Source organism: Podarcis muralis, chromosome 4 (genome assembly GCF_964188315.1).
Source record: "Podarcis muralis chromosome 4, rPodMur119.hap1.1, whole genome shotgun sequence".
In the NCBI taxonomy this organism is placed as follows: Eukaryota; Metazoa; Chordata; class Lepidosauria; order Squamata; family Lacertidae; genus Podarcis; species Podarcis muralis.
The window spans coordinates 72,884,320-72,911,208 of NC_135658.1; the positions used below are offsets into that span (position 1 = coordinate 72,884,320).

The window sequence follows — 26,889 nt, forward strand, 5'->3', positions numbered from 1 at the left end:
AAGCAATGGGATTTTTCTCTGCTGAGGTTTCTCAACCTCTGACAATCTTCTTAGTCATTTGTTCCCTGCTGCAGTGCTGTGCTGTTGTTGTTGTTGTAAGTCTTTTTTTTTTTTTTAACACCCTGAACACTTTGGCAGTAAAGATATGCAAATGTTTCCTGTGCTGCAATCTTGTGCATGTCTACGCAGAAGTAAACCTCACTGAGTTTAATAGGAATTGCTCTAAGGAAAGCATGTATAGGATTTCATTCTTAGCGTAACAGCTTGCAGTTGCAGCATTTTCCAGACCATACAAAATCAGTTTCCATAAGTTATGGGTATACATAAGAAACATCCACATACTTGACCTGGATGTGGATGATATGATACACTCTCACCATGGGACATTTGTCTCAATAATAGTTTTTTTGTATTTATATAGAATGGTTTTTTCCTCAATTCTTGAAGCTAAATGCATGGAATACAAAACAGACCATTATAGGAAGTATAACATATGTTGGTAGGTTCTATGTACTTAAAATCTCAAGAATTTTTTTTTGCGTGTGTCCATCAATAAATATAGCATAGCGTTTCTGCCTGCTAAACTGTATATTTTATTGAGATAAATGGCAGGCTTTTTTTAAAAAAAAGAACATTTAAAGACGCAAAGGTCTGTTTTGTTTCACAGAGTGCACGTAGTACTGTAAAGTTACATAAGCAAAAACACAGAACCTTTCCCTGAGTTGCTTCCAAACTGACTTGACAGTGAAGAAGACAGCAGAAGGATAGAGGAAAGTGATCTGGTGCAATTATACACGCTTAAGCTCTGTTCAGTTAAAAAATAGGAATTAAGGGATTAATCTAAAGGCTCGCTTAATTTATGAATTCTTTCCTATGAAGCATCTCGGAAGCAACATTGCAGTACATTAAAAACTCATATGAAACCATAGCACACGTAAAATAAAAGAAAAAAAAGCTATTGCATATAGAAGCAATTTCATGTCCAGTGTAGATACTGACCGAGATAGAAATCTCCACTTAGAAGGTCTCTTGAAAGAGAGATGTCTTCAACAGATGCCAAAAAGACAACAGAGATGTGCCTGTCCGGTATGTAACGCATGTGTAGGTGCCTACACACTAAAAGCTTGATTTTTGACATCACATGGAATGGACTTCCTGATAAGATGGTATCTGCAAGATGAGACTCATGTGGCAAAGTTGGGCTTTGAGGAGGGCTTTGAAAGAAAAGAAAATAAGATGGCGCTATCTATAAGTAGGGGACAAAATTGAAGTGTAAGACACAGCGAAAAAGCAAGGGAGAATGAATGCTGATGAGGAAGACTTACCAATTTGGGTATTAAAAAACTTGCACATCTAGGCTGAAGTCCGGTATTAGCTTACTTGAGAGCAAGCCCATTGAATTGAGTTGGACTTATTTCTGAGTATAGGATTTCGCCGTTAACTAGAATTGTATAGTATTTATCCAATCTTTCATATTGCTCCAGTCTTGTATAAAACAAGATAGTAAATATTTGACTATTTATTTTTGGTAAAACCTTGGCAGTAATGTTGTTTGTAGCGTTTAAGCAATGGCTAAACCATTGTTATGATTTAGACAGGAAGACTTTAGCACTAAGTCAGTCTTCTTTACAGCCATATAACATTTATTGCTGGTGTTTAGTTGTAAGCAGTCTCAGCCGCTCTTTATTTGCATTTCAGGGACTTAACTCTACTTCCAAAAAGCACAGAAAAGCAATACTGAAGACAACCCATTGGCCTTGTTATTTCAGCACTGCGCTAGAAAATCTAGCCTTCGGTGTGGAACATGGAATATGTCAAGCCAGTTTGGGAATACTGTTAGTTCTTTCTGCGTCATGTGTAAATTGCCCAATCACTGTGTGAGAGGAGAAAAGGGGATTTCCGGACTTACTTGAAAGAAATTTTAAAGTAAATTAATTAAACACTCAGGTTTTTTTTCTATTTCTTTTGGTAATCAAATTTAGTAACTGCTGTTAAAGCTGTTTCATGCTCATTTCCCATTGCAGGTGTAACTTATGCATGAAAGAGTATTCATCTTTGTAGGTAAAGGAAACACGCGTTTGGGAAGGGGGGTGTTTATGAAATGGGACAAGAGGAACTTGTCTCATGTGGTCATTTTGCTTAGACTCCCATGTGATCCCAGAGTTTATTATTTAAAACGCAACGAACCTGAATGGTGGGAGAATAAGGATGGATGAAAAGAAGTACTTTTTCACACAGCTGGTAGGTAAACTATGGAATCTGTTAGCTCAAGACACGGTGATGATTACCACCAACCTGGCCAATTTTGAAAGGGGCTTAGACTCAAGGAGGTGAAAGCTATCAATGGCTACCAATCGTGATGGCTGTGTACTACCTCCAGGGTCAGAGGCTGCACCCCTCTGAATATCAGTTATTATATTTATTATATTTTATGTATTTGTTGTTGTTTTCCACAGAAGTGTTTCAAAGTGGCTTTACAATGTTCTGTAAAAACAACATTAACATAACGTAGGGGTCAGCAGCCTAAGGCCCATGGGCCACAAGCAGCCCTTGGGGGTCGTTTAACCGGCCCCTGGACCCCTGCCAGCCGCTCGGTTAGCTCCCGTGCGCCACGCTAAACTGGCGCAGAGCAGAGCTACTCTGTCCAGCTTCCCATTGGCTGCAGGAAGCTCCTGCAGCCAATGAGAAGTTGCACACGCCTCCTCCGCACTGGAAGGAGCACTAGAAATAGTGTTTGCACATGTCTGTGCGCGCACTCTGGCCCACTGTGGCTTCTGCGGGACCGTGAACCGGCCTAAGCGACAAAAACCTTGCCGACCCCTGACATAAAGTGTAAGAACAAATAAAAATAAACACAGTAAGGCTTCTGTCCCTAACCCGACTTACCTGGGAGGAAGCCTTAAGCACTGCTCACATGCTTTCAAGCCTATCTGTACAGCTTATAAAGGCTAGAATTCGATCTACATTTCTTCATTCTTTTTTAAAATGAACCCTGAGATTCTTGAGATGCTGGAATACACGTGGAGCTGGCCTATAAGACATCTTGTTTCTAATCTTTTTTTAAATATGTATTCTGAGTTGATCATGGTGCTGAATTCTGTGCCCCATGCAAAATGACCAGTGTGACCCTGCCAGCCCACTTGCTGGGTTCCTTTGAGCCTTTTTATGATTCTGCATCAATAAAACCCCACCCTTGGTTCCTGAGGAACAGTAGTGGAAGGGAACTGTTGCAGTTGAGGTCCCTGCTTGTTGACTTCCCATAGGCCTCTGGTTGGTCACTGTGGTAAACAGATTGCACATTGGGGCAAAATAAATCTTAATTTCACATATACACTCATGAGGGTCTGAACTGTTGGAGCACAACCTTGGGGTTGTCATGGACAGCTTGAGGAAGATGTTGGTCCAGTGGCCCCGTTGAACACAGTATGTCTTTTTTTTGAGTAAACCTGTTTTGCAGTGCAATCCTACAAAAGAATTTGAAGTTTTCATTTTTAACAACATTGCCTTGGCAACCTTAAATAGTCCTCAGTTCTTAAACTATTTTGCTTGGCAGTTTGATTTTTGTTAACGCAGTTGCAGTGTTAAAATCCTTTCCTACGCTTTTGTAATTGAGATAGCTACAAAATTAGCATTGCCTAGAACAAGGAACTAAAGTTCTGTGCCAGTTCCGAGAACTCTATTAGATATGTGGCACCAATTTCCAAGAACTTTAGTGCCTCATGAGGAAATGATCGCAATGAAAAAAGCAGTTTTGGTTTCTTGTGAAGGCATGCCTTAATGTTGCACTCCTTCACCCTCTATCAGAAACAGCATTTATTATTATTTTAATGTTACCTGTATGAATTAGGGTAGTTTAAAGCAAAAATGATCTGCTAGGGGGTAGGTCTGGTCTCCAGCATCACCACAAAATTTTGTCAAGGTGTGGCAGAAATTCCTTATAGTTGCTCTTACGGAAGACAGGATAATTATTACTAGTTTGAAAAAAATAAATGAAAATATAGTTAGATAAATATCTTTTATTTTTTTTAAAAAAGGCATTTTGTTCTAGAATACATTTCTCTTGAATTCTCTACTGTGGTTCCAACTTTATTATGAAGTCAAACCGCTTTTAAGCTGATCAATTGACGTTACAAAATATGGTTCCTGAGGGTAGAACCCTCAGGAGGGTAGAATGGATATTAGAAGTTGGCTTCTTGTGGTTTAAGATAAATGGAAGACAAAAACGATTGGTCTGAATATCTTCCAGTTCTTGTTTGTCTCTTGTCACTAGATATTTGATGCTGGTGCATGGGCATTTAAAACTTTTATGGGTAACTGGATCCTGAGAAGCTGATGAAATGCCTACGTTTGAGGGACAAGGGAAGACTATTCTAATAGCTGGGTCAGTTTTGTCCAAACCTTTTTGCCTAGGAAACTTCCTAGCTTATTTATTTTGGATTTCATAAAATTTATACAACGCTTGATTGTAAAAGCGAAACGGAACACCCCTCTCAAAAACCTCAAGGTGTTTTTTAGCTGACTCCTGACAGCAAAAACTGTCTTGATTCCTTATGCTGCATTTTGATCCCCAATATCGCTAACATCCACTAGTCATCCTGACTGTAAAGTTTAAAAAGCAGAAGCATGAATAAACCAGATAACTAAGTGAGACTGCTGCAGTGTGTGTCTGTGGGGAAGCTACTAATTGTGGTTTGTTGGTGTCGTTGTCGGCTGGAGGAAACATTGAGTGATGTTCCGTACTTTTCGCTTTGGTGGTTGAATGAATCTCTGCTTGGATAATTATTTGCTCCTTTTTTAAATTTTTTTTTTAAAAAAGCTATTTACAGCCTCTCAGTAAGCAACAACTTATTTTTGTCAGATAGAAAATCAACCATCGGGTTCTCTTGACCCCAGTCAGACACCAAATGATCAGCTCTGGTTTCAATGCTTGAAGTTACTTGTAGTAGAAGTCTTAAAGTTCATATATATATGGCACACTTTTGCAGAAACATTGATACACCCTTTCTGTGGCCATGCCCCTTGAGGAAGTGGTGAATATGTGTACAATAAGATCACAAACCAGTACCAAAAAAAAGTTATAGGCTGTTGCTTGTAGGGCCTGTGTTATTGTCAGGGACTGGACTGAGGAGGAATGGTGGGAATCGCGTGCCCCGCTTTATCTGAACTTTCACAAGGGCAGAAGGACAGTATTGAATTAGAACAGTGGTTTGCAGAGGGACCTAGTCCAGAGGGGAAAAGCTGGGAAATACTGGGTGAGGAGCAGCTAGAAGAAGAAACACCAGGAGAGAGACAGCTGGCAGATTCACTGTCCTTGGAAAGCATTCCTGACCCCACCCCACCCCACCCCATCGCCTAAGACTAGAAGGGCTCTGAGAGTGATAAAACAGAAAGCGAAGCGGCAACAAGCTCAAATTATCCGACGTAGGAGTGGCGTAGATCAGGGGTCAGCAAACTTTTTCAGCAGGGGGCCAGTCCACTGTCCCTCAGACCTTGTGGAGGGCCGGACTATATTTTGAAGAAAAAAATGAACAAATTCCTAGCCCCACAAATAACCCAGAGATGCATTTTAAATAAAAGAACACATTCTACTCATGTAAAAATACGCTGATTCCCAGACTGTCCGCAGGCCGGATTTAGAAGGCAATTGGGCCTGATCCTGCCCCCAGGCCTTAGTTTGCCTACCTATGACGTAGATTAATGAGGATAGAGGGGGTAGACCTTTACTGGGAGCAACGGCATTTCTAGAGAGAGAGGCATTCCTTTGTCTCTCGCTGTGATTATTAAAGAAACTATCTGTAAGAACGCTCCTTTTGTTTGATCTGCTAATTTACTGCCACCGCGGGAGGGATCCAGTTCCCCGAAGCCTGACAGTTATTCTGTTTTTTGAGCCCCTTTCAAGTGGGTTGTCTGCCACAACATGTAAAGCTATACCTGTGTATGAATGGAGTGTGCCTGGTGTTTGTGTGGGAGCTTTAGATTATTCTCTTTTTGTGCAGATTTTGTTTAGCGTGTGGACCCTGCACAATGCTATACAGCGTGCGGGATTGGCCTTGGAAGACCCTGCTTATGAGTCTGGCATTGGTGGGCACAGAGAATAAGCCTTTTCCATAGTGGTTTCATGCTTGTGGAATTCTCTCCTAGTGAGGAGGAGATGATGATGATATTTACATGCCACCCTGGGCAGCTCTCAACAAAGTATTAAAAGCGCAGTAAAACATCAGCCTTTAAAAACTTCCCTGAACAGGGCTGCCAATGATAATAATAATTTTGTGTAGCCCCTACTTGAACATATTCTGTAAGTTTCTGGGGGGGGGGGATTCAAACTGCCTTTGGCTGATTAATATTCCACAGCCTTTTAAATGTGTTTGTGGGAGGGGGTTTATTGTTTTGTTGGTTTTCTTTCACTATTTATTTGTGCTTTTAGTACCTTGTACTTTTTTCCTGTGAACCGCCCTAAGATCTTGTGATGAACGGTGGCGTATAAACTACAGAACACCACATTATTATTATTATTTATTAGGTTTAACTACTGCTATTTTTAATGTAGTGCAGTTTTAGGTTTATATATCTTGCCGGTATCGCTCCACTGAATTGTGTCTTGAATTTTGTCTTGAAAGGTAGCATATAGGTTTTCTAAAAAATAAATAGTGGTTCCCTGCAAAGCTGTGCTGCTTGGCGTGATTTCCAAGGATGATTTAGCACATGTGTATGCCTGTTGAGTCAATATAGCTGCCTGCCTGCCTGCTTCCCATGGTTTGTTCTGACAGGCCTATCGGCACAACACTTACTTGAACTGATTCGCTTCCATTTCTCTTTTCGCTGCAGGTCCTCAGTATGCACTTTGCTGGCGATATCACACCCACAATAGACCAATGCACAGAAGCTTGCACGCTTCATTTAAGGGTTAGGTAAGTGTGAATCTTTTCGCCAATATTGTATTTTTTTCGCCTGCCTCAATATTCTTATTTTATACTTGGGTCTTATAAAATAAGAATATTTTAAAGGAAAACATGCCATATTGAACAGCAACAAAGACGTCGTCTTGTGTCCGTGAACAGGCTTTTCTGTCAATTATCCGGAGGGATATGATGTCGCCAGCAGAGTGCATCTGGGCTTGGACTGGCCAATCACTTGACAGCTGAAGGTTAGGCCGGGCTGTCACTTTTCCTGGATCTTTTTTTTGGGGAAAGATTTTTTGGGGGGTTGGGAAAGGTAAGTAGCTATTCTGAAATGTTGCTGGAACATCAAGCTTCTATCAGTATATGTCTCTGCTGGAAATTACTTTGCTACGCATATGTTTGTAATGTGTACATAGTCTGAATGTAATACAGTATCCTGATCCAAGGACATGGAATAGAATTAGAAACTCAGTCAAAAGGCAGGATTCCCAGTCCTCTAACTTGCATAATAGGAACAGGTAGGCACCTGCGAGAGAGAGAGAGAGAGAGAGAGAGAGAGAGAGAGAGAGAGAGAGAGAGAGGAAAGGTGGAAGAAAGAGTGGTTAACCATTCTTCTACCACCTGCCTTTCCTCTGCAACATTACCTTTCTTTCCAGGATATGTTTCCTTATTTGTCTACAAAATCCAGTCCTGCAATCAGATTTGGGGGGAAGTGGTTCGATGGGAGGAGTTGGCAAGGGAAAATAAGTGGATGGCAGGAAGCTTAAGAGCTCTCTGCCTCTACAATGCTGCAGATTCTCCCACCCACACCCTGCTACTGCTGCTTTGCATGTTTGATGCAGGTGCCCGATGGGGAATTCTTCACCAGTTGCCAAATCATCTAGCCCATGTCTCCATTTAGCTGGAGTATGGACTTGTGCAACTTCTTTTTCTTGAGAAATGTGTCATCAGCATTCAAAGCCTGGGGGAGTTTCAGCAGCAGCTTGGGACATGGAGTATGGTGTTGGCATACGCAAAGTCAGAGATCCGACCTAGAGACTGGCATAACTGGAAATCGGCAAGAGGACATTTAAGCTTGGCCAAGGATGGGAAACCTGTGGCTTTTCTAGATGTTGCTAGACTCCCAGAGTACTGAAATATATGCCGTAGCCAGTGTTCGAATTTCGCCAGGTGTATTTTGCACCTGGCTGTCGGCCACTTGTGACCAAGTGAAGATGGCCAGGTGCCAAGATGACACGTAATGTCTCCACTGTCTAGTGGTGCATGCCTGGAGATCCTTGGATCTTGACTGTTTTCACACACTAGCAACACGTCCTGTAGACTTCTACCCGTTGTATTTTATCTGCACAATCAGAATGAATTTCAGGAACCAAAAAGACAAATTGAAAAATACGACTTTCGAGCCGTCTGCCCAAAAATGGCAACTAGGCGACTGTAACCCTGGTTTAAGGAGCCATTTGATGCCTAGCTTAAATATCTCTGTTTCTAACACTGACTGCAGCATGTCACCAAGAATCCCTGTCTTTCTTTTGGAATCGGTTTGTGACAGATCGACCAAAACTTTTGCAGCTATTGGATTCCAACAATCATCTGTCAGAAAACTTTGACGAATGGTTGGGTGTGTGTGTGTAAAGACTGGAAGAAGAGACCACTTAATGCAGAATCTTATTACCAGTGAAATTATGGCGTTTACATTCCCACCCCAGCCCAGCCAGAGCACTGGCTATTTTAAGAGTGCTAGTACAGGAAACATCTCTAGAGTGCTGCTCTGAATGGCTGCTTTTCATTGGTTCCATTTGGCCATCTAGGGGAAGAAAGCTTCCATTGATGTGAAGAGCATCTGTGAAGGATGAAGTGCAAGTAGGAATGATGGACTCTGGCGCTAATGAAAGGACAAATTGTCTTGTTGGGCATTTTCATTGGCAATATCTTGGAGTGTGCGTACAGGCATAAAGTGTTGATGATGATCTTGGAAACCATTTGATACAATAAGGAATAATTTTGGTGCATTCTGGAGTTGTTGTTTTTTAATTTTGCAAGGAGGGGAAAGCCAATTCAGTGCTAGGGTGTGCATGGTATTATATCCCCACCCCCACCCCCATTTCCACTGATTTTTGCCATTTAGATGACACATGTAAAGCTACAAATAGATTTTGGCTGGTTTCCTAGGAACTGTGTGAAATGCAACATAAATAAGGTCTGCACAAAGCAGAACATGTTATGAAACAGTTATGAATCCTAATACGTGATACAGATTGAAGCTACGATGTGTATTGGAGAAAACAAATAAACTTTTTTATTTGTTTGTATTTTCATAAGCAGTTAGGAAAGAAATACTAGTTATTATTCCCCCTCTTTCAGTCTGTGTTCGCCAGATGGAAGCATATAGTAACAGTTGTGTGTACAGAGTTGCTATTTCTGTCTCTTAGCATTACTAGAACAACAGCATTTCCCCCATTTTGGAGACTGGCACAGGAAAAGGCTTGAAAATACTGAAAACAACTCCATGTACAGGGACAGTAAGACGGTAACCGACCTTTATGAAGCCATCTTTTTTTAAAAAAAATACAGTGGTACCTCTGGTTATGAACTTAATTCATTCTGGAGGTCCGTTCTGAACCTGAAGTACCACTTTAGCTAATGGGGCCTCCCGCTGCCGCTGTGCCACTGGCGCGCAATTTCTGTTCTCGTTCTGAGGTAAAGTTTTTAAGCCGAGGTTCTACTTCCGGGTTAGCGGAGTCTGTAACCCAAAGTGTTTGTAACCTGAGGTGTTTGTAACCCGAGGTACCACTGTACTGTGTATGGATGGTATCTCTCAAAAAAAGCATCAAGAGGTTCGGGTATCTTGGGTTCATCTGAAGACTTCTTCGTTTTTGCCATCCTGGTGACTAACAGTTTGCAAGCAATGTGCAAAAGAGTGGCTAGAACGACTTCCCTTTGTCTTTCCTCTCTGCCAAGATCAGAATCTTAATCCATTGTATGGCCTTAATTGGCAAGGGCAAAAGTGCTCTTTCATTCAGTGAGAACTTGCAGAATTCACTGCCACCAGTTATGGTGGGGTAACCACCATACTTAAATGACCTTAAAGGGGAATTAGATTCTGGTCCTGGGTGGGGTTGTACTAAGCATGCCGTTTTGAGGGAGTGTTCCTGGACTTGGTGCCATCTGTGGAGCTGCAGATAATGTCAGTGGCCGAAAGTGCAACTGTGGTGTTATCTTGCTTCAGTGGTGCATGCTTTGGTAACATCCTGACTAGATTACTGAAGTGCACCCTGTACGGGCCTGCCCTTGAAGACTGTTTGGACACTTTAATTGGAGCGCAATGTGGCAGCTAGAACATTTGTTAGGAGCTAGGCATTACAACAATATTATAGTTTTTCTACATGAGTTATATAGGCCCTGGACCATTTTAAGGTGCTGTTAGTCCTAAAGCACTGCCTCAACTGTAACATTGGCATCTCAGGCCCTGTTCTCAGTTCCACCGATGAGTTCTGTCAGATTGGCAGCTACAAGGGACAGAGCTGTCTCTGGGATGGCCTGTCACTCATGCAATACGCTCCCCGGGGATCTATGTATGGCTTGGTGTTGTGCTTTCATTATTATTTCAGCCTGTGTATGGATAATTTTTCGGAGCAGAGTCTTAGCAAATGTGCATCTGTTGCTATTTGTTTTATTTATTTGAAGCATGTCTGAGCCGCTTAATATTTTAAAATCTCTGATGCAGTATTCAATCATACAACAGTAAAACAGTGAAGCAGCACTGTAAAAAACAGATGCCACGTTAGAAACCAGTAAAGCATTGCTATTATTATAGGACCCTGGCCCAGTCCAGCAATGTAACTAGACTAATTTAATATAACACATTGTTTTTGTTTGAGTTAAGATTGCTTACTATTTTCAACTACATCCACAGAGCACCTACTGTTAAAATAGCATTATTTTAACTATGATTATAACGCTGGAAGTGCCTTGTAAGTGACTGACACACTCTCTTGGGAGAACAAGCTCCATTTATGCAATGGTGGTGACAGATTTAGGTTATGTTATGTCTGCATACATATAGATGCAATTTGGTAGAGCCTATTAAATACAGGTCAATGGTCCCTTGCATATTTCCTATTGGGTAAGCTGGTTTAGGACATCTGGACAAAAGTTTCCATACTGTTATATCTTTTGTGTGATTGAGAGATATACTGGCAGGCAGAAATCAAGGAAAATATAAATGTTCTGCTCAACAATGATGCCTGATGCTCTTTTTGATATTTTGTCAAGGGAACGGAAATGAGCTGCTTCTGCTGCAGCAGACCAAATCTGACATGAATTCATACCTCATGTTGACATATTATTATGATCCGTTGGCTTCCAGACTCAAAATGTGGCACTGGTACTGGTGGTATTATAGTAAACAATGTCTTGCTTCATAAAATATGGATCAGAGAGACATCTAGGAAGATGGAGTGTTTTGTTTTAATTTTGTGCAGCATCCCCCACACGTGCCATCTCAATTATCCAAATTCTAGAAACAATTTTCTGAGGCACTATGGGAAAGCTGGTTCTTTTTTTAAAGGATCCCTCCCCCTCATTGCTTGTACACATGAGGAAAGGGACTTTCCAAAGTAGAGCTGCTAATATTAGACTACTTAAGCAAGTTCTCCTATTCGAAAAGCTCCTGTTTCAAGAGTCGGTTATTTGAAATAAATGAAGCTTAAGTTAGAAGTTTTTAAATGGTTGGATGAGGACCAGAGGAAGCCCTACACAATCATGAAGCTTAAAGTACATTTTCAGCTGGGTAGCATGTGGTTTTATGGTGGATTATTATTATTATTATTTGGAAAATCTGAATTAAATGGCCGGGGATGGGGGGGTTAGGCTGCCACTTGGATGAGGACAATGTCTTGTGGACCACATGAGAATCCACTTTAAGCTGCTGGATGTATGCAGCTTGAAGTAGTTGGCAGCAATTCAGGGGATTGTGGTGCTGATCTGTTTGTGCCATAGCAATGGCATGATTGCCTGAGTCATACACCAAAATAGACCCTGGATTCACACATCAGTATAGCCCTATTGGCATTGAATGTTGAACATGTGATGGAGAGAGCAGGGTCCTTCCTTCTTGCTGTCCTCATCCATTCTGTTCAAATTACTCACCCTTTGCTCACTTTACTAGGGAGGGTGGTGGTCTGTGGGGGAGCCTGCTGTTTCAGTCAAAAGATTCTAGAGCCTTTTCATGTTCCAAAGTTTAAAGCTTGGAGATAAAGCAGAATCCTTATCTCTAGCAAACAGCTTTCCTTGAGTCACTGCAACTCTGCAAAATCTGAAGGCCAGGAAAGTGGAATGTCTTCTTTTCTCCCACCATTGCCGCCACTAAGTCTTGTGACGTTCCAATTGTATTTTAACTTCCTGTTAAAAGACATTGCTTCTATTTTCCTCAAGCTTGTTTTTTGCTTCACATTCATCTTTTTCTCTTTTTTCCCTGCAATGATAGGTTGAAAAATGACTACATGTTGCAAAGGAGAAATGACACAAGGCCATTGTTTGGACCAGGAAAATATGGGTTCAAATCTCTGCTCAGCTTTGAAACTTTCTGGTTGAGCTTTGGTCAGTCACCACCTCACGTACATAACAAGGTTCTTGTAATTAGACATGTGGACAGGGAGCTATGTAAATTTCCCCGAGCTCCATGAAAGACCTCTGATCAATTCAAAGATTTGTGGAATGGCACAGGCACCAACACCAGTAAACATACCCATTTGTGTGTCATGTGAATTGAGCTTCTGCCCACTCACAGGCATGTGAATACTGCCAATGGTGTAGTGCTAATGATTCCGTGCTTCAGCAGTAGCCAAATGTGTTGCCCTTTGGATGTTGTTGAACTCTCAGTACTCTAGTCAGCACAGCCAATGGTCCGAGATGATAGAAGTTGTAGTCTACTGCCATCAGGAGAGAACTGAAGTCCCACCTAAGTATTTTATTGAAGTTGAGAATAGGTAACAGCTTTGCGGATGCTTACCAGTGAACATCAGCTTATTGTGCTGAACACCTCAAGAAGACTTTGAGATAGTCAGTGGGAATCTACAGGTGGTTATGGGGAACCTGCTGTTTTTATATAATAACAGGACTTTTGCCTATTGCTAAAGTCCTTTTCTCTTCCATACTAGTGGAAGAGAAGTGTGATACCATAAGACACTGTTTGCCCCACAAACCTACACTGATGATTACAATAGCTTCTTTTACCCAAGGAATTTTTAGTCCTGTGTGATGGCTTGAGAGCTTGACAGTTCTTGGTTATGCATGCATTTCACATAGCCCAGTGGTGGAGCATCTGCTTTGCCTGCAGAAGGTCCCAGGTTGGTTCAATCCCTGGCATCTCCAGGTAGGACTAGGAGAGACCCTTATCCAAAACCCTGCAGAGCCATTGCTGGTCAGTAGAGACAATACTGAGCTGAATGGGACCAGTTGGGCTGACACAGTATAAGGCAGCTTCTTAGGTAGGTAACTTTGGAGAAAGCCATGATTTGTTGTGTAGATGCTCTTGTTAGCACCCGTGTACTTAAACGATTTTGCAAATAGGGGATATAAGACAGTTTGATTAATCACTTGCATGTTTCACCATCCAGTTGTCCTTGTCTCTTTCTCCTTTCTTCTCCTCTCCCCATTTGAAAATGTGTGTGGGTACAGCGAAGGCCTGCTAAACAGGTGAGTCATGACCTTGAACAAACCGGCTGTGTTGTATAAAGGAGGAAGAAACAAAATTTCCTCTCACTGAATTATCTTTGCAGCTGGCTGACATGGCCAAGGATTCTGGCACGGCCAGCCACAAATATTTTTAAAATAGGCACCAGCCTCTGTATCGTGGGATGGGTTTAGAAGCAAAACACATTGTTGCACTTCCACGTGACATCTGTTTTTTGTCTCAACACCTGTGCTTCAAGCATACTTAATCTTGGCCACAGTAAGGACTAGAACAGTATTTCTCACACTGCTGAGATGCTCGATTTCAACATACTGGCAATGTTTCTGGAGCCACAAGCGATCCCCAGACTTGAAATCGTGCATCCGTGGCTCAGTCTCCCCTTTGAAAGTATAACTTGTGTTCCAGCTTAGTGTCTGTATAAGCTATTACCTAATTATTAGGCTGTGTGCTTGATTATTTTTAGAGGCAGAGCTTTCCTGGATTTATGCTTGCTGTTAATTTGTGTTAGCAGTTTAGCTAGAAAGTGGAGCAAGATTGCACAACACTTGCCTTCAGCAATCCTTAATTTAGCCGCAATGTGCATTGGATTTTTATATTATTTTATTTTTGCGTGTGGCATTTTGGTTTTTGCTATGTATTCAGAATTAATTTTTAAGTTGCAGGGAAGATGCATGCCCTTTGCAGTAGACCTTTGAATCGTGTGTGTGTGTGTGTGTGTGTGTGTGTGTGTGTCTTGTTAGGCTTCTTGTTGTTTAGTCGTTTAGTCATGTCCGACTCTTCGTGACCTCATGGACCAGAGCACGCCAGGCATTCCTGTCTTCCACTGCCTCCCGCAGTTTGGTCAAACTCATGTTGGTAGCTTTTTCGCTTGGTTATTTGTAATGTGTCATGTAACACGTTCTAGATGCTAAATTTTCTGGGGAGAGAGGGACTCGCCATCTCAAGAGTCAACATTAACATGCAAATACAGTGAGGTTGTTTACTGTCTGATTGGAGCAGGTACGTCATGCTCAGAATAACAAAATTCATTGTAGGCACTTTAAAATAGTCAAAGTTTAAGAAATGGGCAAGGATGTACTTGTGATGTTTCTATTTGTGTGTAACTGTATTGTGTAGCAAGTACAAACACACCAGGCTACGCATTCACTTGTATTTTAGTTTCCTCTCCCTCGAGTTGGCAAGACTTGTCTGACAGCAGCAAAAAACCCGAGCTTTTGGTGTCTTCAGCCAGTCCTGAGGAATATTCTGCCAGTAGAAGTACAGCAGGCGCCTTCTGCTTTAACCTTGAAACATTCACTGAAAACTTTTCCTTTGTTGTTGGAGATACCTTATCAAAGGACAAATCCATTAGCCCAAGTAGGCAGAACACACCCAACTCTCGGTTAGTACTGAATCCTGCTCTGTTTGCAGTAGTTCTTTACAACTGAACTAAGTTTGAGGCTGGACTTGGTGGCATGTTGGGTCAGTGGCTATTGGAATAGGTGGAAGAGTAAGAGAAGCTTAGGAAAATCAAACAACCCTACTTCTCAAAATGTGTTTTTAATAGCTCGTTGTGGTGTATAGACTGTGGCCAGTGAGTCACACTTCCATAAGTCAGATTATCCTGTGTTTTTGGGTGTTTATTCAGTAACACAAAATAAGAGCTGGTGATCATGTTTCAGAGTTGCTGTGACTTAATACTTCTTCTTGATGATCTGATTGTTTTTATGTGCTATGTTCCTCCTTTGCTATTTCTGTCTTCCTCTCTTCCTCTCTTTGCACCTGTGATACCTTCAGCAGATGGCTCATTTTTCTTAAGGTATCTTTTAGTGAAATAAATGAGAGGCCCATACTTATATTTAGGCTTGTTTTTGTTGCATTGTGTACCCGTTTTTGTGGGGTGGACAATCTTACTTGATGGCTAGGATGCAGCATACAGTACCTGAAATTAAGCAGGTATGGTCCTGGTGTGACCCTGGATGAGAGACCTCACCTCAGGAGACAATACTGTGTGTGTGTGTGTGTGTGTGTGTGTGTGTGTAACAGCTTTGTGAATGTGTGCCAGTGTACCTTTCCAAACAGCTATTTAAATCAGTCAGTAGAAGATGAGACTCTTAATCTCAGGTTTGTGAGTTTGAGCCCCACGTTGGGCAATAGATTCCTGCATTGCAGGAGGTTGGACTAGACTGCCCTCATGGTCCCTTCCAACTCTACAGTTCTTCTAAATGTTAGGTGGGCAGAGGTGGGTTTGGGCTATACTGATAGATTGCTAGCTGACTTGCTGTGGGTTGACAGGAGTTTCTCACTCCTGTTTGTTTGACCACAAGAAGGTTCTGCTCTCCCTCCCTGCTAAATGAAAGCATTATAATCTCTGATCTGCAATAGATTTGTACTCCTAGAATCAGGTAATGCTGGTGTTCATTAGGTAACTGGTTTTGACTTCTAAGCTGCCACTTTGCATCCGACTCCCATTTGATGGATTTCAGTGGTTCTAGTAAAAATCAAAGAAGGTCCTATAAGCCTGAGGTGTTCTCAGTGCTTTTGTTGTCATAGTGCTCACCAATGTGAAGTACCATCACCTTTTTCTTCTTCTTTTAACTGCCATTGGCAGCCATTTTGTGCTGCAACCCGCAGCAGATATGAGTTATAGCACCTCATTTTTTAAACCCCCCCCCCCCAAAGCATCAGTACAGAGAATACTTCGCTAGTTGGGCCACAGGTCTGAGGCAATAGAAAAATCCCTTTAGAAGAACAATGTGCTCGTACTCAATTGCCTGCTTCTTTTTCTTTGTGCACGTTTAATATTAAAGCTAAGTGTTCTTACAGTGTGCCAAGCACACATTGTACCTTTGCATTAGCTACGTAATCAGTCATGTGTCCATCTTTAAAAAACACGGTCAGCTCTAAAATCAACAACAACCTGTTGACATCTGTATATGCCTGATAGGATATAAAATTCAAGACATAACATCTTCTCTTTCAGGGCTCATTGTTGGAGTGATCTTGAGATATGGCATACCTCCCACCAGTGGTCGTGATAAACCGTTAAGCTGTTCGCAGGAGGACCGGGCTTACACAACTTTGTTGGTCAATATCAGCGGGAAATTCTTTGAATACACCTTAAAAGGAGAAATAAGTCCTGGGAAAATACACAATGTGGAACAGAATGACATGTTGCGAAAAGTGAGAGCTACCTTTTTGTTAACTGTGGCTGTTTATGAATGTATTTATTTTTGTGCTGGCCTGTTTTCGCAAGTCTCTTTCAGATCTCAGTACGTGTGATAATATGTGATACTTTCATTGTAAGGTTCTGTATTTTGCAATGTTGTTCAGATGTGGTAAGGAGATCTGTTCATCTGGATTCCCTTACCCTTAGCATTTAAGAACTTATGCTTACTGGTTCCTCCAAGACAGTTTGGTCGTTCAAACCATTGACACTGGACTATCCAGAATAATCATTCCCCATTCTTCCTCACCCTGGTCCTGTAAAGTATGTTGCTGGTCTCAGTGCAGCGTGGAGCAGAATATCATGTTGCCCAAGGTTACTTACTCAGTTCAATTCCTTAGAACCTAGATTTTCTTTTTTTGTTCAGCCTGCTGATTTTAAAGCAGCCCTTCACATCCTTAGGTCCCTCAAAACTTGCCACATCCCCAACTAGCATGTCTTATTATGACCAGGGATGGTTGGAGTTGTAGTCTGACAACATCCGAAGACCTAAGGTTGGGAAAGACTGCTGTGAAGGGCAACCAAGCTAGTATCTTTGCCTCTTCTGGAACAACTATATGACCTCTTTATTATGTGCCAAATATAATCCTGGTTAGAAAACAAACAAACAAATAAATGTCACGAGAGTGATGGTTTTCTGAATGAACCCTAGACCATGGAACACTTAAAAAGAAAAAGAAAAACCTCTCTGCAGGAAACTGAGCATGTTTATAGCTTATTGGAATGAACCTGCGTTCCCTGATCTCTAGGAAATGATTGGTTTAATATAATGGCATAGGAAATCTGTAGGCAGATGTTTTGAGGATAGTCACCTGGAAACATTGTCTTACAGCCGTTTTTTCTGTGTTTTCTTTAAAGGTAACATTTGATCCAGAAGTGTTTTTCAACATCCTCCTGCCTCCCATTATTTTCCATGCTGGCTATAGTTTGAAAAAGGTAAGCCTGAAACATTTTCTGAACAATATTGCTCTGCCGGTGTGGACTTTGGTCCCGAGAGTAGAATACTCAGCTGTTAAAATCTGCCGTATTTTGAGGCAGAGTTAAGTAACTCCTACTGGCTTGAATCTAGTAGACCATTCAAGCAAGACCATTCCTGCAGCAGCAGACCATCTATTCTTCCTCCACAAATGCTGAACTGTAGATTTTCATTCTGTGCTGTAGGTTGTTCCTATAGGTCCCCCCAAGAGATTTTTGAAGTTTGTTGGGTTGCATGGAGGAAGGCTGCTTGCAGGGAGTCTTTGTTCTATGCCAGGGATGTCCAACAGGTAGATCGTGATCTGCTGGTAGATCACAGTGTGTCCATGGTAGATCTTGCCCCCCCCCCGAAAGCTCAAGAACTTTGGCTCCCTAAAAAAAAGCTCAATTTTGGTAGATCACCGCCAGTTTTTTTATAGTGGGAGTAGATCTCAGTCTCTTGAAAGTTGGACATGCCTGTTCTATGCCGCGTAGTTTGCATAATACTCTCTGTTCAGCCTTTGGCATAAAGATCTGTCTCTAATTGATAGGCCTATAGGGTTGTGCACCAAAAAAATGCACCAGACAGACCTATCTGAGGATGATATTCCATAGATGAGGGGCCACTATTAAAGACACTTTCTCTTGCTGCCACACACCATAGCTTTGCTAGTAGGGGCACTATGAGAAGGGCCCCTGTTAATGACATCAGGGCATGGGTTGGTATCCCAAACCGTGTCAGTAAATTATACACACAACCCAGAAGGGTACAACCTGATTTTCTAACAATCCACATACTCCTATGATCTTTGTTTCCCCCTTAAGAGATAACATGAGCAGATGGGACTCATTAACCTGGGAAGGTAGCCCATCCAAGAGAAGGAAAACTCTGGTCCTAAACCTCAGCTGCCTTGTGGGATACCTTTGGGAGAACTAGATGCTAAGGAGTAAACCCTACACAAATCCAGAGTGGAGTTCCTAAGATGGATGGATGGCGCCTTGTATGCCTCCTCCCAGCAACTCCCACGGCTAAGCTGGTGCCAAATGTATCGCTCTGATTTCCTTTGGACCACATCAGACCACACCAAGAGGGGGGTCTTGTTGTCTGGGCAGCCCAGGACCTCCATACACACTTCTCAGGCTTGCTCCCCAGGGAGTTCACTTCTGTGCTGCTAATGCAGTGGTTTGATTTCACCCGCAGAGGCACACTCCATTGTCTCTTTGTGCCAACAATCTGTGTTCAGGTAAGCAAGCTTCTCAAGCATTTACGGTACTGTAAGACTAAACAACAACAACAACAGATGCACTAAGTTGCTGATTGTTTTGAGAGCTCACTTTAGTTAATGGTTGCTGAAGCCTTAATGGCTGCATTTAGTTCATGTTGGAAAATTGGCTGTGGGCGACACATTACAAGCCAAGCAGGGTGTGAGAGGAGTTGAAGGAATAGGTTTCTTGTTCTGTTGCACCAAGGCATTCTTATGGATTTGCTCTGGTGAATTTGAGCCAGGTAGACCTTCATTCAAATCCCCTTTCGCTCAGTTGAGTAGTTTCATGGAGAATTAGGAATGTAGCTCACTGAATTACAGCAATTATATCTTATGCTGAATGGGGCTAACTGCCTCCCATGTCCAAGGTATATGTCTATGTTGCTTTTTGCTTCACCGAAGCCCAGCACTGGGTCTCCTTAACGTCCTTTGTGATGGAACCATTGCTAAACAAAGTTATTTCCTCTAGTCAGTTTCATAGCATGGATCTCACTTTCACACACTTGCTCTCAACCAAATCTTTTTCTTAGGAATTCTCAGTCTGTAGTTAGCAGGAACCATGCTCCCTGGAGTACATGCTACATCTTCTTCTGCTCAGAAGGCTTAGGCAGTGGTTCTCAACATGTGGGTCCCCAGATGTTGTTGGACTACAACTCCCATCATCCCTGAGCTCTGGCCCTTGCTAGCTAGGGGTGATGGGAGTTGTAGTTCAACAACATCTGGGGACCCACAGGTTGAGAAAGGCTGGCTTAGAGGGACTTAGATGGTGTCCTCAAAAACTGCTGCCTTATTTTATGGATTGTTTATTATCCACTGAAACATGCACCTGAAAAAAGCAACCTTTTTGTTCCTTTTATTTATTTGACTGTGATTATTTGCATTGCTTACGCTTATTGACTTCTTGGTTAAATAAACCTGTGAGCTGGAGGGAGCCGTGATTAATCTTGCCCTTATTAATAACCTCTGCCCTCTTAGCCAAGTCCCTGAGAGGTAATATTCTATCCCTCTGGGCTCATTGGGTGGTTAGAGATGGGAATCTGGCAGAGTTTCACTGGGTACCCCAATTAAATCTCTTTCCCATGCACCCACATACTTAAAAACCAAATGTGCTCTTTAGCCTAGGGGATGGTGACAGCTACTCTATTGTGTTTGTCCAACTTGCTGAAGTGGTAGGCCTGATCCGCAGTAGATGGCTCCATGTGGGCTTTAACCATCAACCCACTGGGTGTTGCTTAGGTTATTAGCTGAGGGTGTGTTGCAGCAACCTCTAATCACATAGGGGCTACCCTTTCCAAGTTGAGCTGCGGGTGCTCCTCTTTCCCTGCAAGCGCTGAAAAACCTGTAAAGTGTTTCTTGGAACGCTAGGAGAGAAGCATTAAGCTTCCTCTAAGAGTGGTCTCTTGCTGAGGAAGCTTTTCAAAGCACTGCTTGGGCTAGATGGATCCTGTCTGGAGAGTTGTCTGATGGAGCAACGAAGAAGTTCTCCACCAAACTTCTTCCTGCTCTTGCTCAAACTCAAGGCATTTAAACAACGCCTTTGTAAATCCACACTGTACAGAATGGCACAGCTTCCATACTTGCCTTGTCTCTTCCACACCTCTGTCTGGGGTTCTGTGCATGATTCCCTAAGGCACTGGGCTTTTGAGCCTTGATTTGATGGCCAGCCTGAGCCATTTATACCAGGCAGTCCCAAAGTATTGGGAATCAAAATATGACTCGGACAAGACTAATAACAATCTCCCCGATATTTATTTATTAAACAATTATGCCACTTGCTATAACAAAAGTCTCTAAGCTGCTCACAATAAAAACACAACGTTCAGTGAATTTTCCTAAAAATGAGATAAAAACAAAATGCAGCTGTATCTCATAAATAAAATTAAACAGTACAGGAAAGAAAATTGTTAAGAGGCGTTTAAGGATCGTTACTGACTTTGCCTCATGAATTGCTCTAAGGAGAGTGTTACATAGAGTGGGTGCTATTATCAAGAAAGCCCACTTATTCATTGTCACCAAGTAACAAACTGCTTGTTGTGGAACAATGAGCAGGGTCTCCTCAGAAGATCTTAAAAGATCAGCTTAGTTTTTTGAAATGTTCCCTATATTTCAGAACGATCGCACAGGAGAGTTGGAATTTTTCTGTTCTCAGAATAGAATGTGACTTAACTAGAGCACTGAGAGTGTTGCATTCTTTGGAGTTAGAGAAGCATTGCTTCTATATGGCTGCGCCTAACCCATTTTTTTCCCTCTACAGAGGCACTTCTTCAGAAACTTGGGGTCTATTCTGGTTTATGCTTTCTTAGGAACTGCAGTCTCTTGTTTCATCATTGGGTAAGTTGAGTTTTGAGATACCATTTAGTCTCGTGGGATATAATTTTGGCGTCTCTTTATCACCCATTGTTGTGCCTTAGCTCGTCCAGCAAGATCAGTGAGAATATCTTGGATGCAAAGAGATGCTGTAATCTCTTACCTCTCAAATAATCATGCATACACTGGGTTGCGTGTTTGTCATCAGTAATAAAGTCAGTTCAAAGAGAAACTCACGCTATTCTCTTGACAGCAATGTATTTTTAAACTTATTTTAATATTTTATTCTAAAATTTGTCATGATGAAGGGCAGGTAATTTTTAAAAACGTTAAATTAAAATATTGTACATTTTTAAAATAAATATAATCCAGAACAATCTGGTTTAAATGCTTCACTGAATTCTTCTTTCTTTTTCCTCCTAGGAATCTTATGTATGGTGTTGTAAAACTAATGAAGCTTGTGGGGCAGCTCTCTGATAAGTTTTACTACACAGATTGTCTCCTTTTTGGAGCCATTATATCTGCTACTGATCCAGGTATAGACTTCAGCTTTAAAAAATCATTGGTTTTTTTATGACACCTTTTTTTCCTTTTTACTGTTGTTGTTTATAGGATGAGAAGAAATAGCATTAGGCAATTGTGTCTGATCTTTCCCGTGTCACAGAAATGTCTTTTTCCCTTCTTTAAGGCGTAAGAATTGGAAGATTAAAGTATAAACTCATTACAAAAATCTATAGGAGAAGTGTGGTTGATGGCATTATTTTTTTAAAAAATGCAGTATAAATTTCCTCTCTGGGAGCCTTAAAGTGGGGTGAGATGGCTAAGAAAAATGCATGAAAGGAGAAAAATGCACAAGGAGTTTTGCAGTGTGGCTGTCTGCCAAAAACAGTCCTGCAGAGGTAGTGATACAAGTATTTCCTTATCTCTCCCCAACCATAGTTTGTATAGACCTGGGTGGAGGGGGACCTCTTCTGTATCCCTAACAATGTGGGAATCTGCTTGTAGGGATTCTTTCCACGCTGTCAGACAACCATGCAGCTGTCAGACAACCCAGTGGCATTCATGGCCCTTTGTGGAAACTGAGGCAATTTATAAATAACCTTGTCATGGCCTCCTCTGACACTTGTTCTGGGGCTTCTTACAGGCTGCGGGAGAGGATTGGAGTGGGGAAAAGGAAGCAGCAACATTATCTTTCCCCCTCATATTTGTGCCAATATTCTAGGGTGCATTGTGCATCTAATTATGCCTGCTGCAATGCCTGCATTCCATTCTAAGCCAAAATTGCAGACTTTGGGGAGGGGGCAATGCTATCTTGTCTTGTCCCCTCCCCCATTACCATCACCCCCTTCCATGCTGTTGGGTTTAACACAGAACTTTGTGAGGAATTCTGGAGAACTCAGACGTTTGTTCATGGCTTTTTGGTTGGTCCTAATAAGGCCTTGGGACGCGGGTGGCGCTGTGGGTTAAACCACAGAGCCTAGGACTTGCCGATCAGAAGGTCGGCGGTTCGAATCCCCGCGACGGGGTGAGCTCCCGTTGCTCGGTCCCTGCTCCTGCCAACCTAGCAGTTTGAAAGCACGTCAAAGTGCAAGTAGATAAATAGGTACCGCTCCAGCGGGAAGGTATACAGCGTTTCTGTGTGCTGCTCTGGTTCGCCAGAAGCGGCTTAGTCATGCTGGCCACATGACCCAGAAGCTGTATGCCGGCTCCATTGGCCAATAAAGCGAGATGAGTGCTGCAACCCCAGAGTTGGCCACGACTGGACCTAATGATCAAGGGTCCCTTTACCTTTAATAAGGCCTTAGTGTAGTTTTTGGGATGTCCCGTCCCCCCTCTGCAATGAACCAACATGGCTATGCATATTTTAAATCTAGGGCAGAGGAAAGGTGCACTATTGCAGAGGCAATACCCCCTTGTGGCAACAGTAAGTGTTTACCATGTACTCAGTGAGATAATGCCAGATGTCTCCACATGAGGTCGTTTGCTGACTAAATGTTCCCCATGTGGGAACTGACAAGGTACTGAGTTGCCTTGTGATAACTTGAGCACATGCAAAGTGAATGTAGGAACTGGGCCTTGGATAGATGTTTAGGAGACCCGGTACTTTTGTGTGTGTGACTGTACTCATGAGTAGAGATGTTAAATTCTTGAGAATAATCTTTTGGAGAATATTCTTGAATATTATTGATTGTTGAGGTGTGTACACGACACAGAATTTACAGTTTGTGGAGAATATTCTCCAGAGAATTTTCTAGCAGATAATATTCTTGAGAATATTCTCCGGAGAACATTTTCACCTCATGTCACTACTCAAGAGTATTGAGTACTATCACCTCCTTTTCTGCTGCCCATAGCAGCCATTTTGTCCTGACATTCGCAGCATCTACAGCAAGATAAAAATACCGGGACCTCTTTTTTTAAAAAAAGAAGTAGTACTGATTAGACCTTTCACCAACTGCCAACCTATATTAAATACCTTTGGTTTCATGGTTGTGTTATAGCTTGATAACATTCACTGCATATGAAGTCGGCAGAGAGCTGTTTCTTTCCTGCTCAAAATCACATATACAATAAGACCAATTTTTAGTGCCTTCTTCTCTTTTCCCAATTGTAGTCACTGTACTGGCAATTTTTAACGAACTTCATGCTGATGTTGACCTCTATGCACTGCTGTTTGGAGAGAGCGTTCTGAACGATGCCGTTGCTATTGTACTATCTTCGTAAGTAAAAAAATAATTAAGAGTTTGTGATGTGTTTTGTGAAAGACCATTAATACAAAACGAACCAATTTCTGATAGTCTTGTAAATCAGATTTGGAAAGACTGCTGTATTTGCATTTGCCTTGAGATCATTTGCGTGTGGTTGGGATGATAGATGGGAAAGATGCAGCTCCTAAGATAACTAAAGGAGGAAGAATTATGTGGGATAAATATTTTGCTCATTGCTGCTTCTTGTCCCCTCTGTTGCAGTTCTATTGTAGCGTATCAGCCCACGGGAGGAAACATCCATGCTTTTGATGCAGCTGCCTTTTTTAAATCTGTTGGTGTTTTCCTTGGAATATTTAGCGGCTCGTTCATGATGGGAGTAGTGACAGGAGTTGTGACAGCTCTGATATCCTTTTTCTGTTGAATGCTCCCAGATTTTTTGTGTGGTTTTTTGCAGATGCCCACTCACTTTTGACTTCATTCTCTGGTGAAAGCAGCATTTCCTCTTATCTGCTACAATCTTCAGGTCTTCTGACTGTAGAATCATAGAGGGCGTCATGCCATTAAAAAAACCCCACTTTACTAGAAAACTGCACTGAAATATAGACAACTTTGTTTTACAGGTAGATCAGTTTGGAGGTACAGTAGTCAGTTGCAGGTGAAGTCCCCCATCCTAAGAATGCTGGAATAGGGATGGAAAAAAAAAAGGCAAGCAGGCAAACTGCGAAGCAAGACAGCCGTGAGATTGGAAGCCAGGAAGGTTGACAAGCAGAGACTCCCTAGAGCAGTGATGGCCAAACTTGGCCCTCCAGCTGTTTTGGGACTACAACTCCCATCATCCCTAGCTAACAGGGATGATGGGAATTGTAGTCCCAAAACAGCTGGAGGGCCAAGTTTGTCCATCACTGCCCTAGAGGGAGACAAGGAAGCCAAATTGATGTGATCAGAATTTGGCTGCTGCCTAGATCAGGTGTGGGGAATCGTTGGCCTTCCATATGTTACTGAACTACAACTTGCAGGAGCCCCCCAGCAAGCACAGCCAAGGGCCAGGGATGATATGAGTTGTAGTATCATGTAGCAACATTTGGAGAGAGCCAAAGGTTCCTTATGCCCGGCTTAGGTGAATACCCAGCTCTAAGCATTTATAACTTGGCCAGGTCAGGGAGAACCTGTGGTCTGCATTTGGAGCTACAGTACCATCACATGAGTACTAACTCATCACATTCAACCCTTTGGGAAGAGTTCTAATAGCTGCAGAAAATATCTAACGCTGTGAATTTTGCGATTCCTTAACACAATAATCACGTAACAAAGTTCACAAAACTGCATTGCTTCCCCTTACTGGAGACTGCACTCTTTTTTCTGATGTCTTGGAGTACATTCTTGCTGGCTGAAGCTTGTGGCTTTACAGGTAAGATGTTTTGATATATTAACAGGCTCTGGAATGAATAGATTTTGTGCTTATACTGTAATTGGTATTATTATTATTGGCAACATATTGGGTACTCATGTTGTCACCTTTCAAATTTCACTTGTGCTGATGTTACGAAGTTGCATAGTATGCATAATATAAATGCATAATATGAATTTGATTTCTGGCGTAATCTATTTGGCAAAATGTAACATGGAAACGAGTGATGAACATATGATAGTTAGTACTTTATCTTTTGGCCCTGGAAACTCGATTGCCTTCACATTGTAGATGACCTGACATATATCTCCTTGTAGAAGTCATGTGTTTTTACTGGACATGGAACTCCTTTTAATGACTGGAGCTGTTACTTGTCCTCTTTGTAGATCTTCTTTTTTCACAAATGGCTTTTCTAATGTATTTTGCAATGTGAAGACTTCATTGCTGCAATGTCAACAGATGACTGGGTGGTTGGAGTGCTCTTTATTTATTTTTATTTAATAGAGGATTTTTATAGGCCCACAATAGGTTTGGATCCAGTGGATTTTTGACTTTGTGGTATGGCATGGGGATCTGCTCTTCAGTTTAAAAAAGAATTGCGATGTACTATGGAGTCAGGGGCCTGCTTTTCACAAAACACTAGGTGGCAAAGAGCAATACCACAGCTTTTTGGATTCCCAGCTGTAGATTTTATTCTCATTGCCTTTATAGCAGAGAGATTCACAACACATAAACCTTAAGAGGAGCCAAGGGAATGGATGCCTTGTGTTCATTGTTGTTGAAAGGAGCAGAAAGCCTAGCAGAAAACAGACTTGTGTTTTCATAGAATTGTAGATTTGGAAGGGACCCTGAGGATCATCTAGTCCAACCCCTGCAATACAGGAATATGCAGCAGTCCCATACAGGGATCGAATCTGCAACCTTGGCATTCTCCGCACCATGCTCTAACCAACCGAGCCTTCCAGGTTTTACTCACATTTCTCCAATATAAATAGCTGATTTGCTGGCCATCCAGTTCTTGGACAGTGCTGATAAAGTTCACACAAAGCCCTTGCATGCCAAGCCCATTTTGGGTTGATCTCTCCTTATAAACATACCCAAGAGAGATTCTTTTAATCTTGCAAACCCTTAAGAAATATGAGGCACAACCCTGGGATTTGTTCCTGGCAGCAGGACTGAATCATGGAGTATATATATCTGCCTGCCTGCCTTTGGAAGAGTGCAGAATGATTTCCCTCACCTAAAAGTTAACAGAACCTGGTCCCTGCACCCATGGGATTATGGGACTACCTTTCCAGTACAGACGGCAAAGCGCTGATGCAGAATTAAGCCCCATTACTTCTCATTGGAACACAGGGCAGGCTCACTGGAAAAGATAACCCACAAAGATAGCAAGTATTTATCGGAATGTAATGCTTCAGGATTTAAAGAAGATTGATATGAATACTA

The 26,889-nt window shown here is 42.0% G+C and overlaps 1 protein-coding gene across 2 annotated transcripts in view; it reads left to right on the forward strand.

The window, feature by feature from the left end:
* SLC9A7 (solute carrier family 9 member A7) overlaps positions 1 to 26,889 on the forward strand; it is a 52,736-nt gene that overhangs the window by 3,045 nt on the left and 22,802 nt on the right. For both annotated transcript variants that reach the window (XM_028727809.2, XM_028727810.2), the window contains exons 2-8: positions 16,556 to 16,755; positions 17,657 to 17,734; positions 21,272 to 21,348; positions 21,748 to 21,860; positions 23,939 to 24,044; positions 24,294 to 24,435; positions 25,335 to 25,440. In XM_028727809.2, the coding sequence (XP_028583642.2) occupies positions 16,556 to 16,755; positions 17,657 to 17,734; positions 21,272 to 21,348; positions 21,748 to 21,860; positions 23,939 to 24,044; positions 24,294 to 24,435; positions 25,335 to 25,440 (822 nt within the window). The remainder of the gene's footprint in view (positions 1 to 16,555; positions 16,756 to 17,656; positions 17,735 to 21,271; positions 21,349 to 21,747; positions 21,861 to 23,938; positions 24,045 to 24,293; positions 24,436 to 25,334; positions 25,441 to 26,889) is intronic.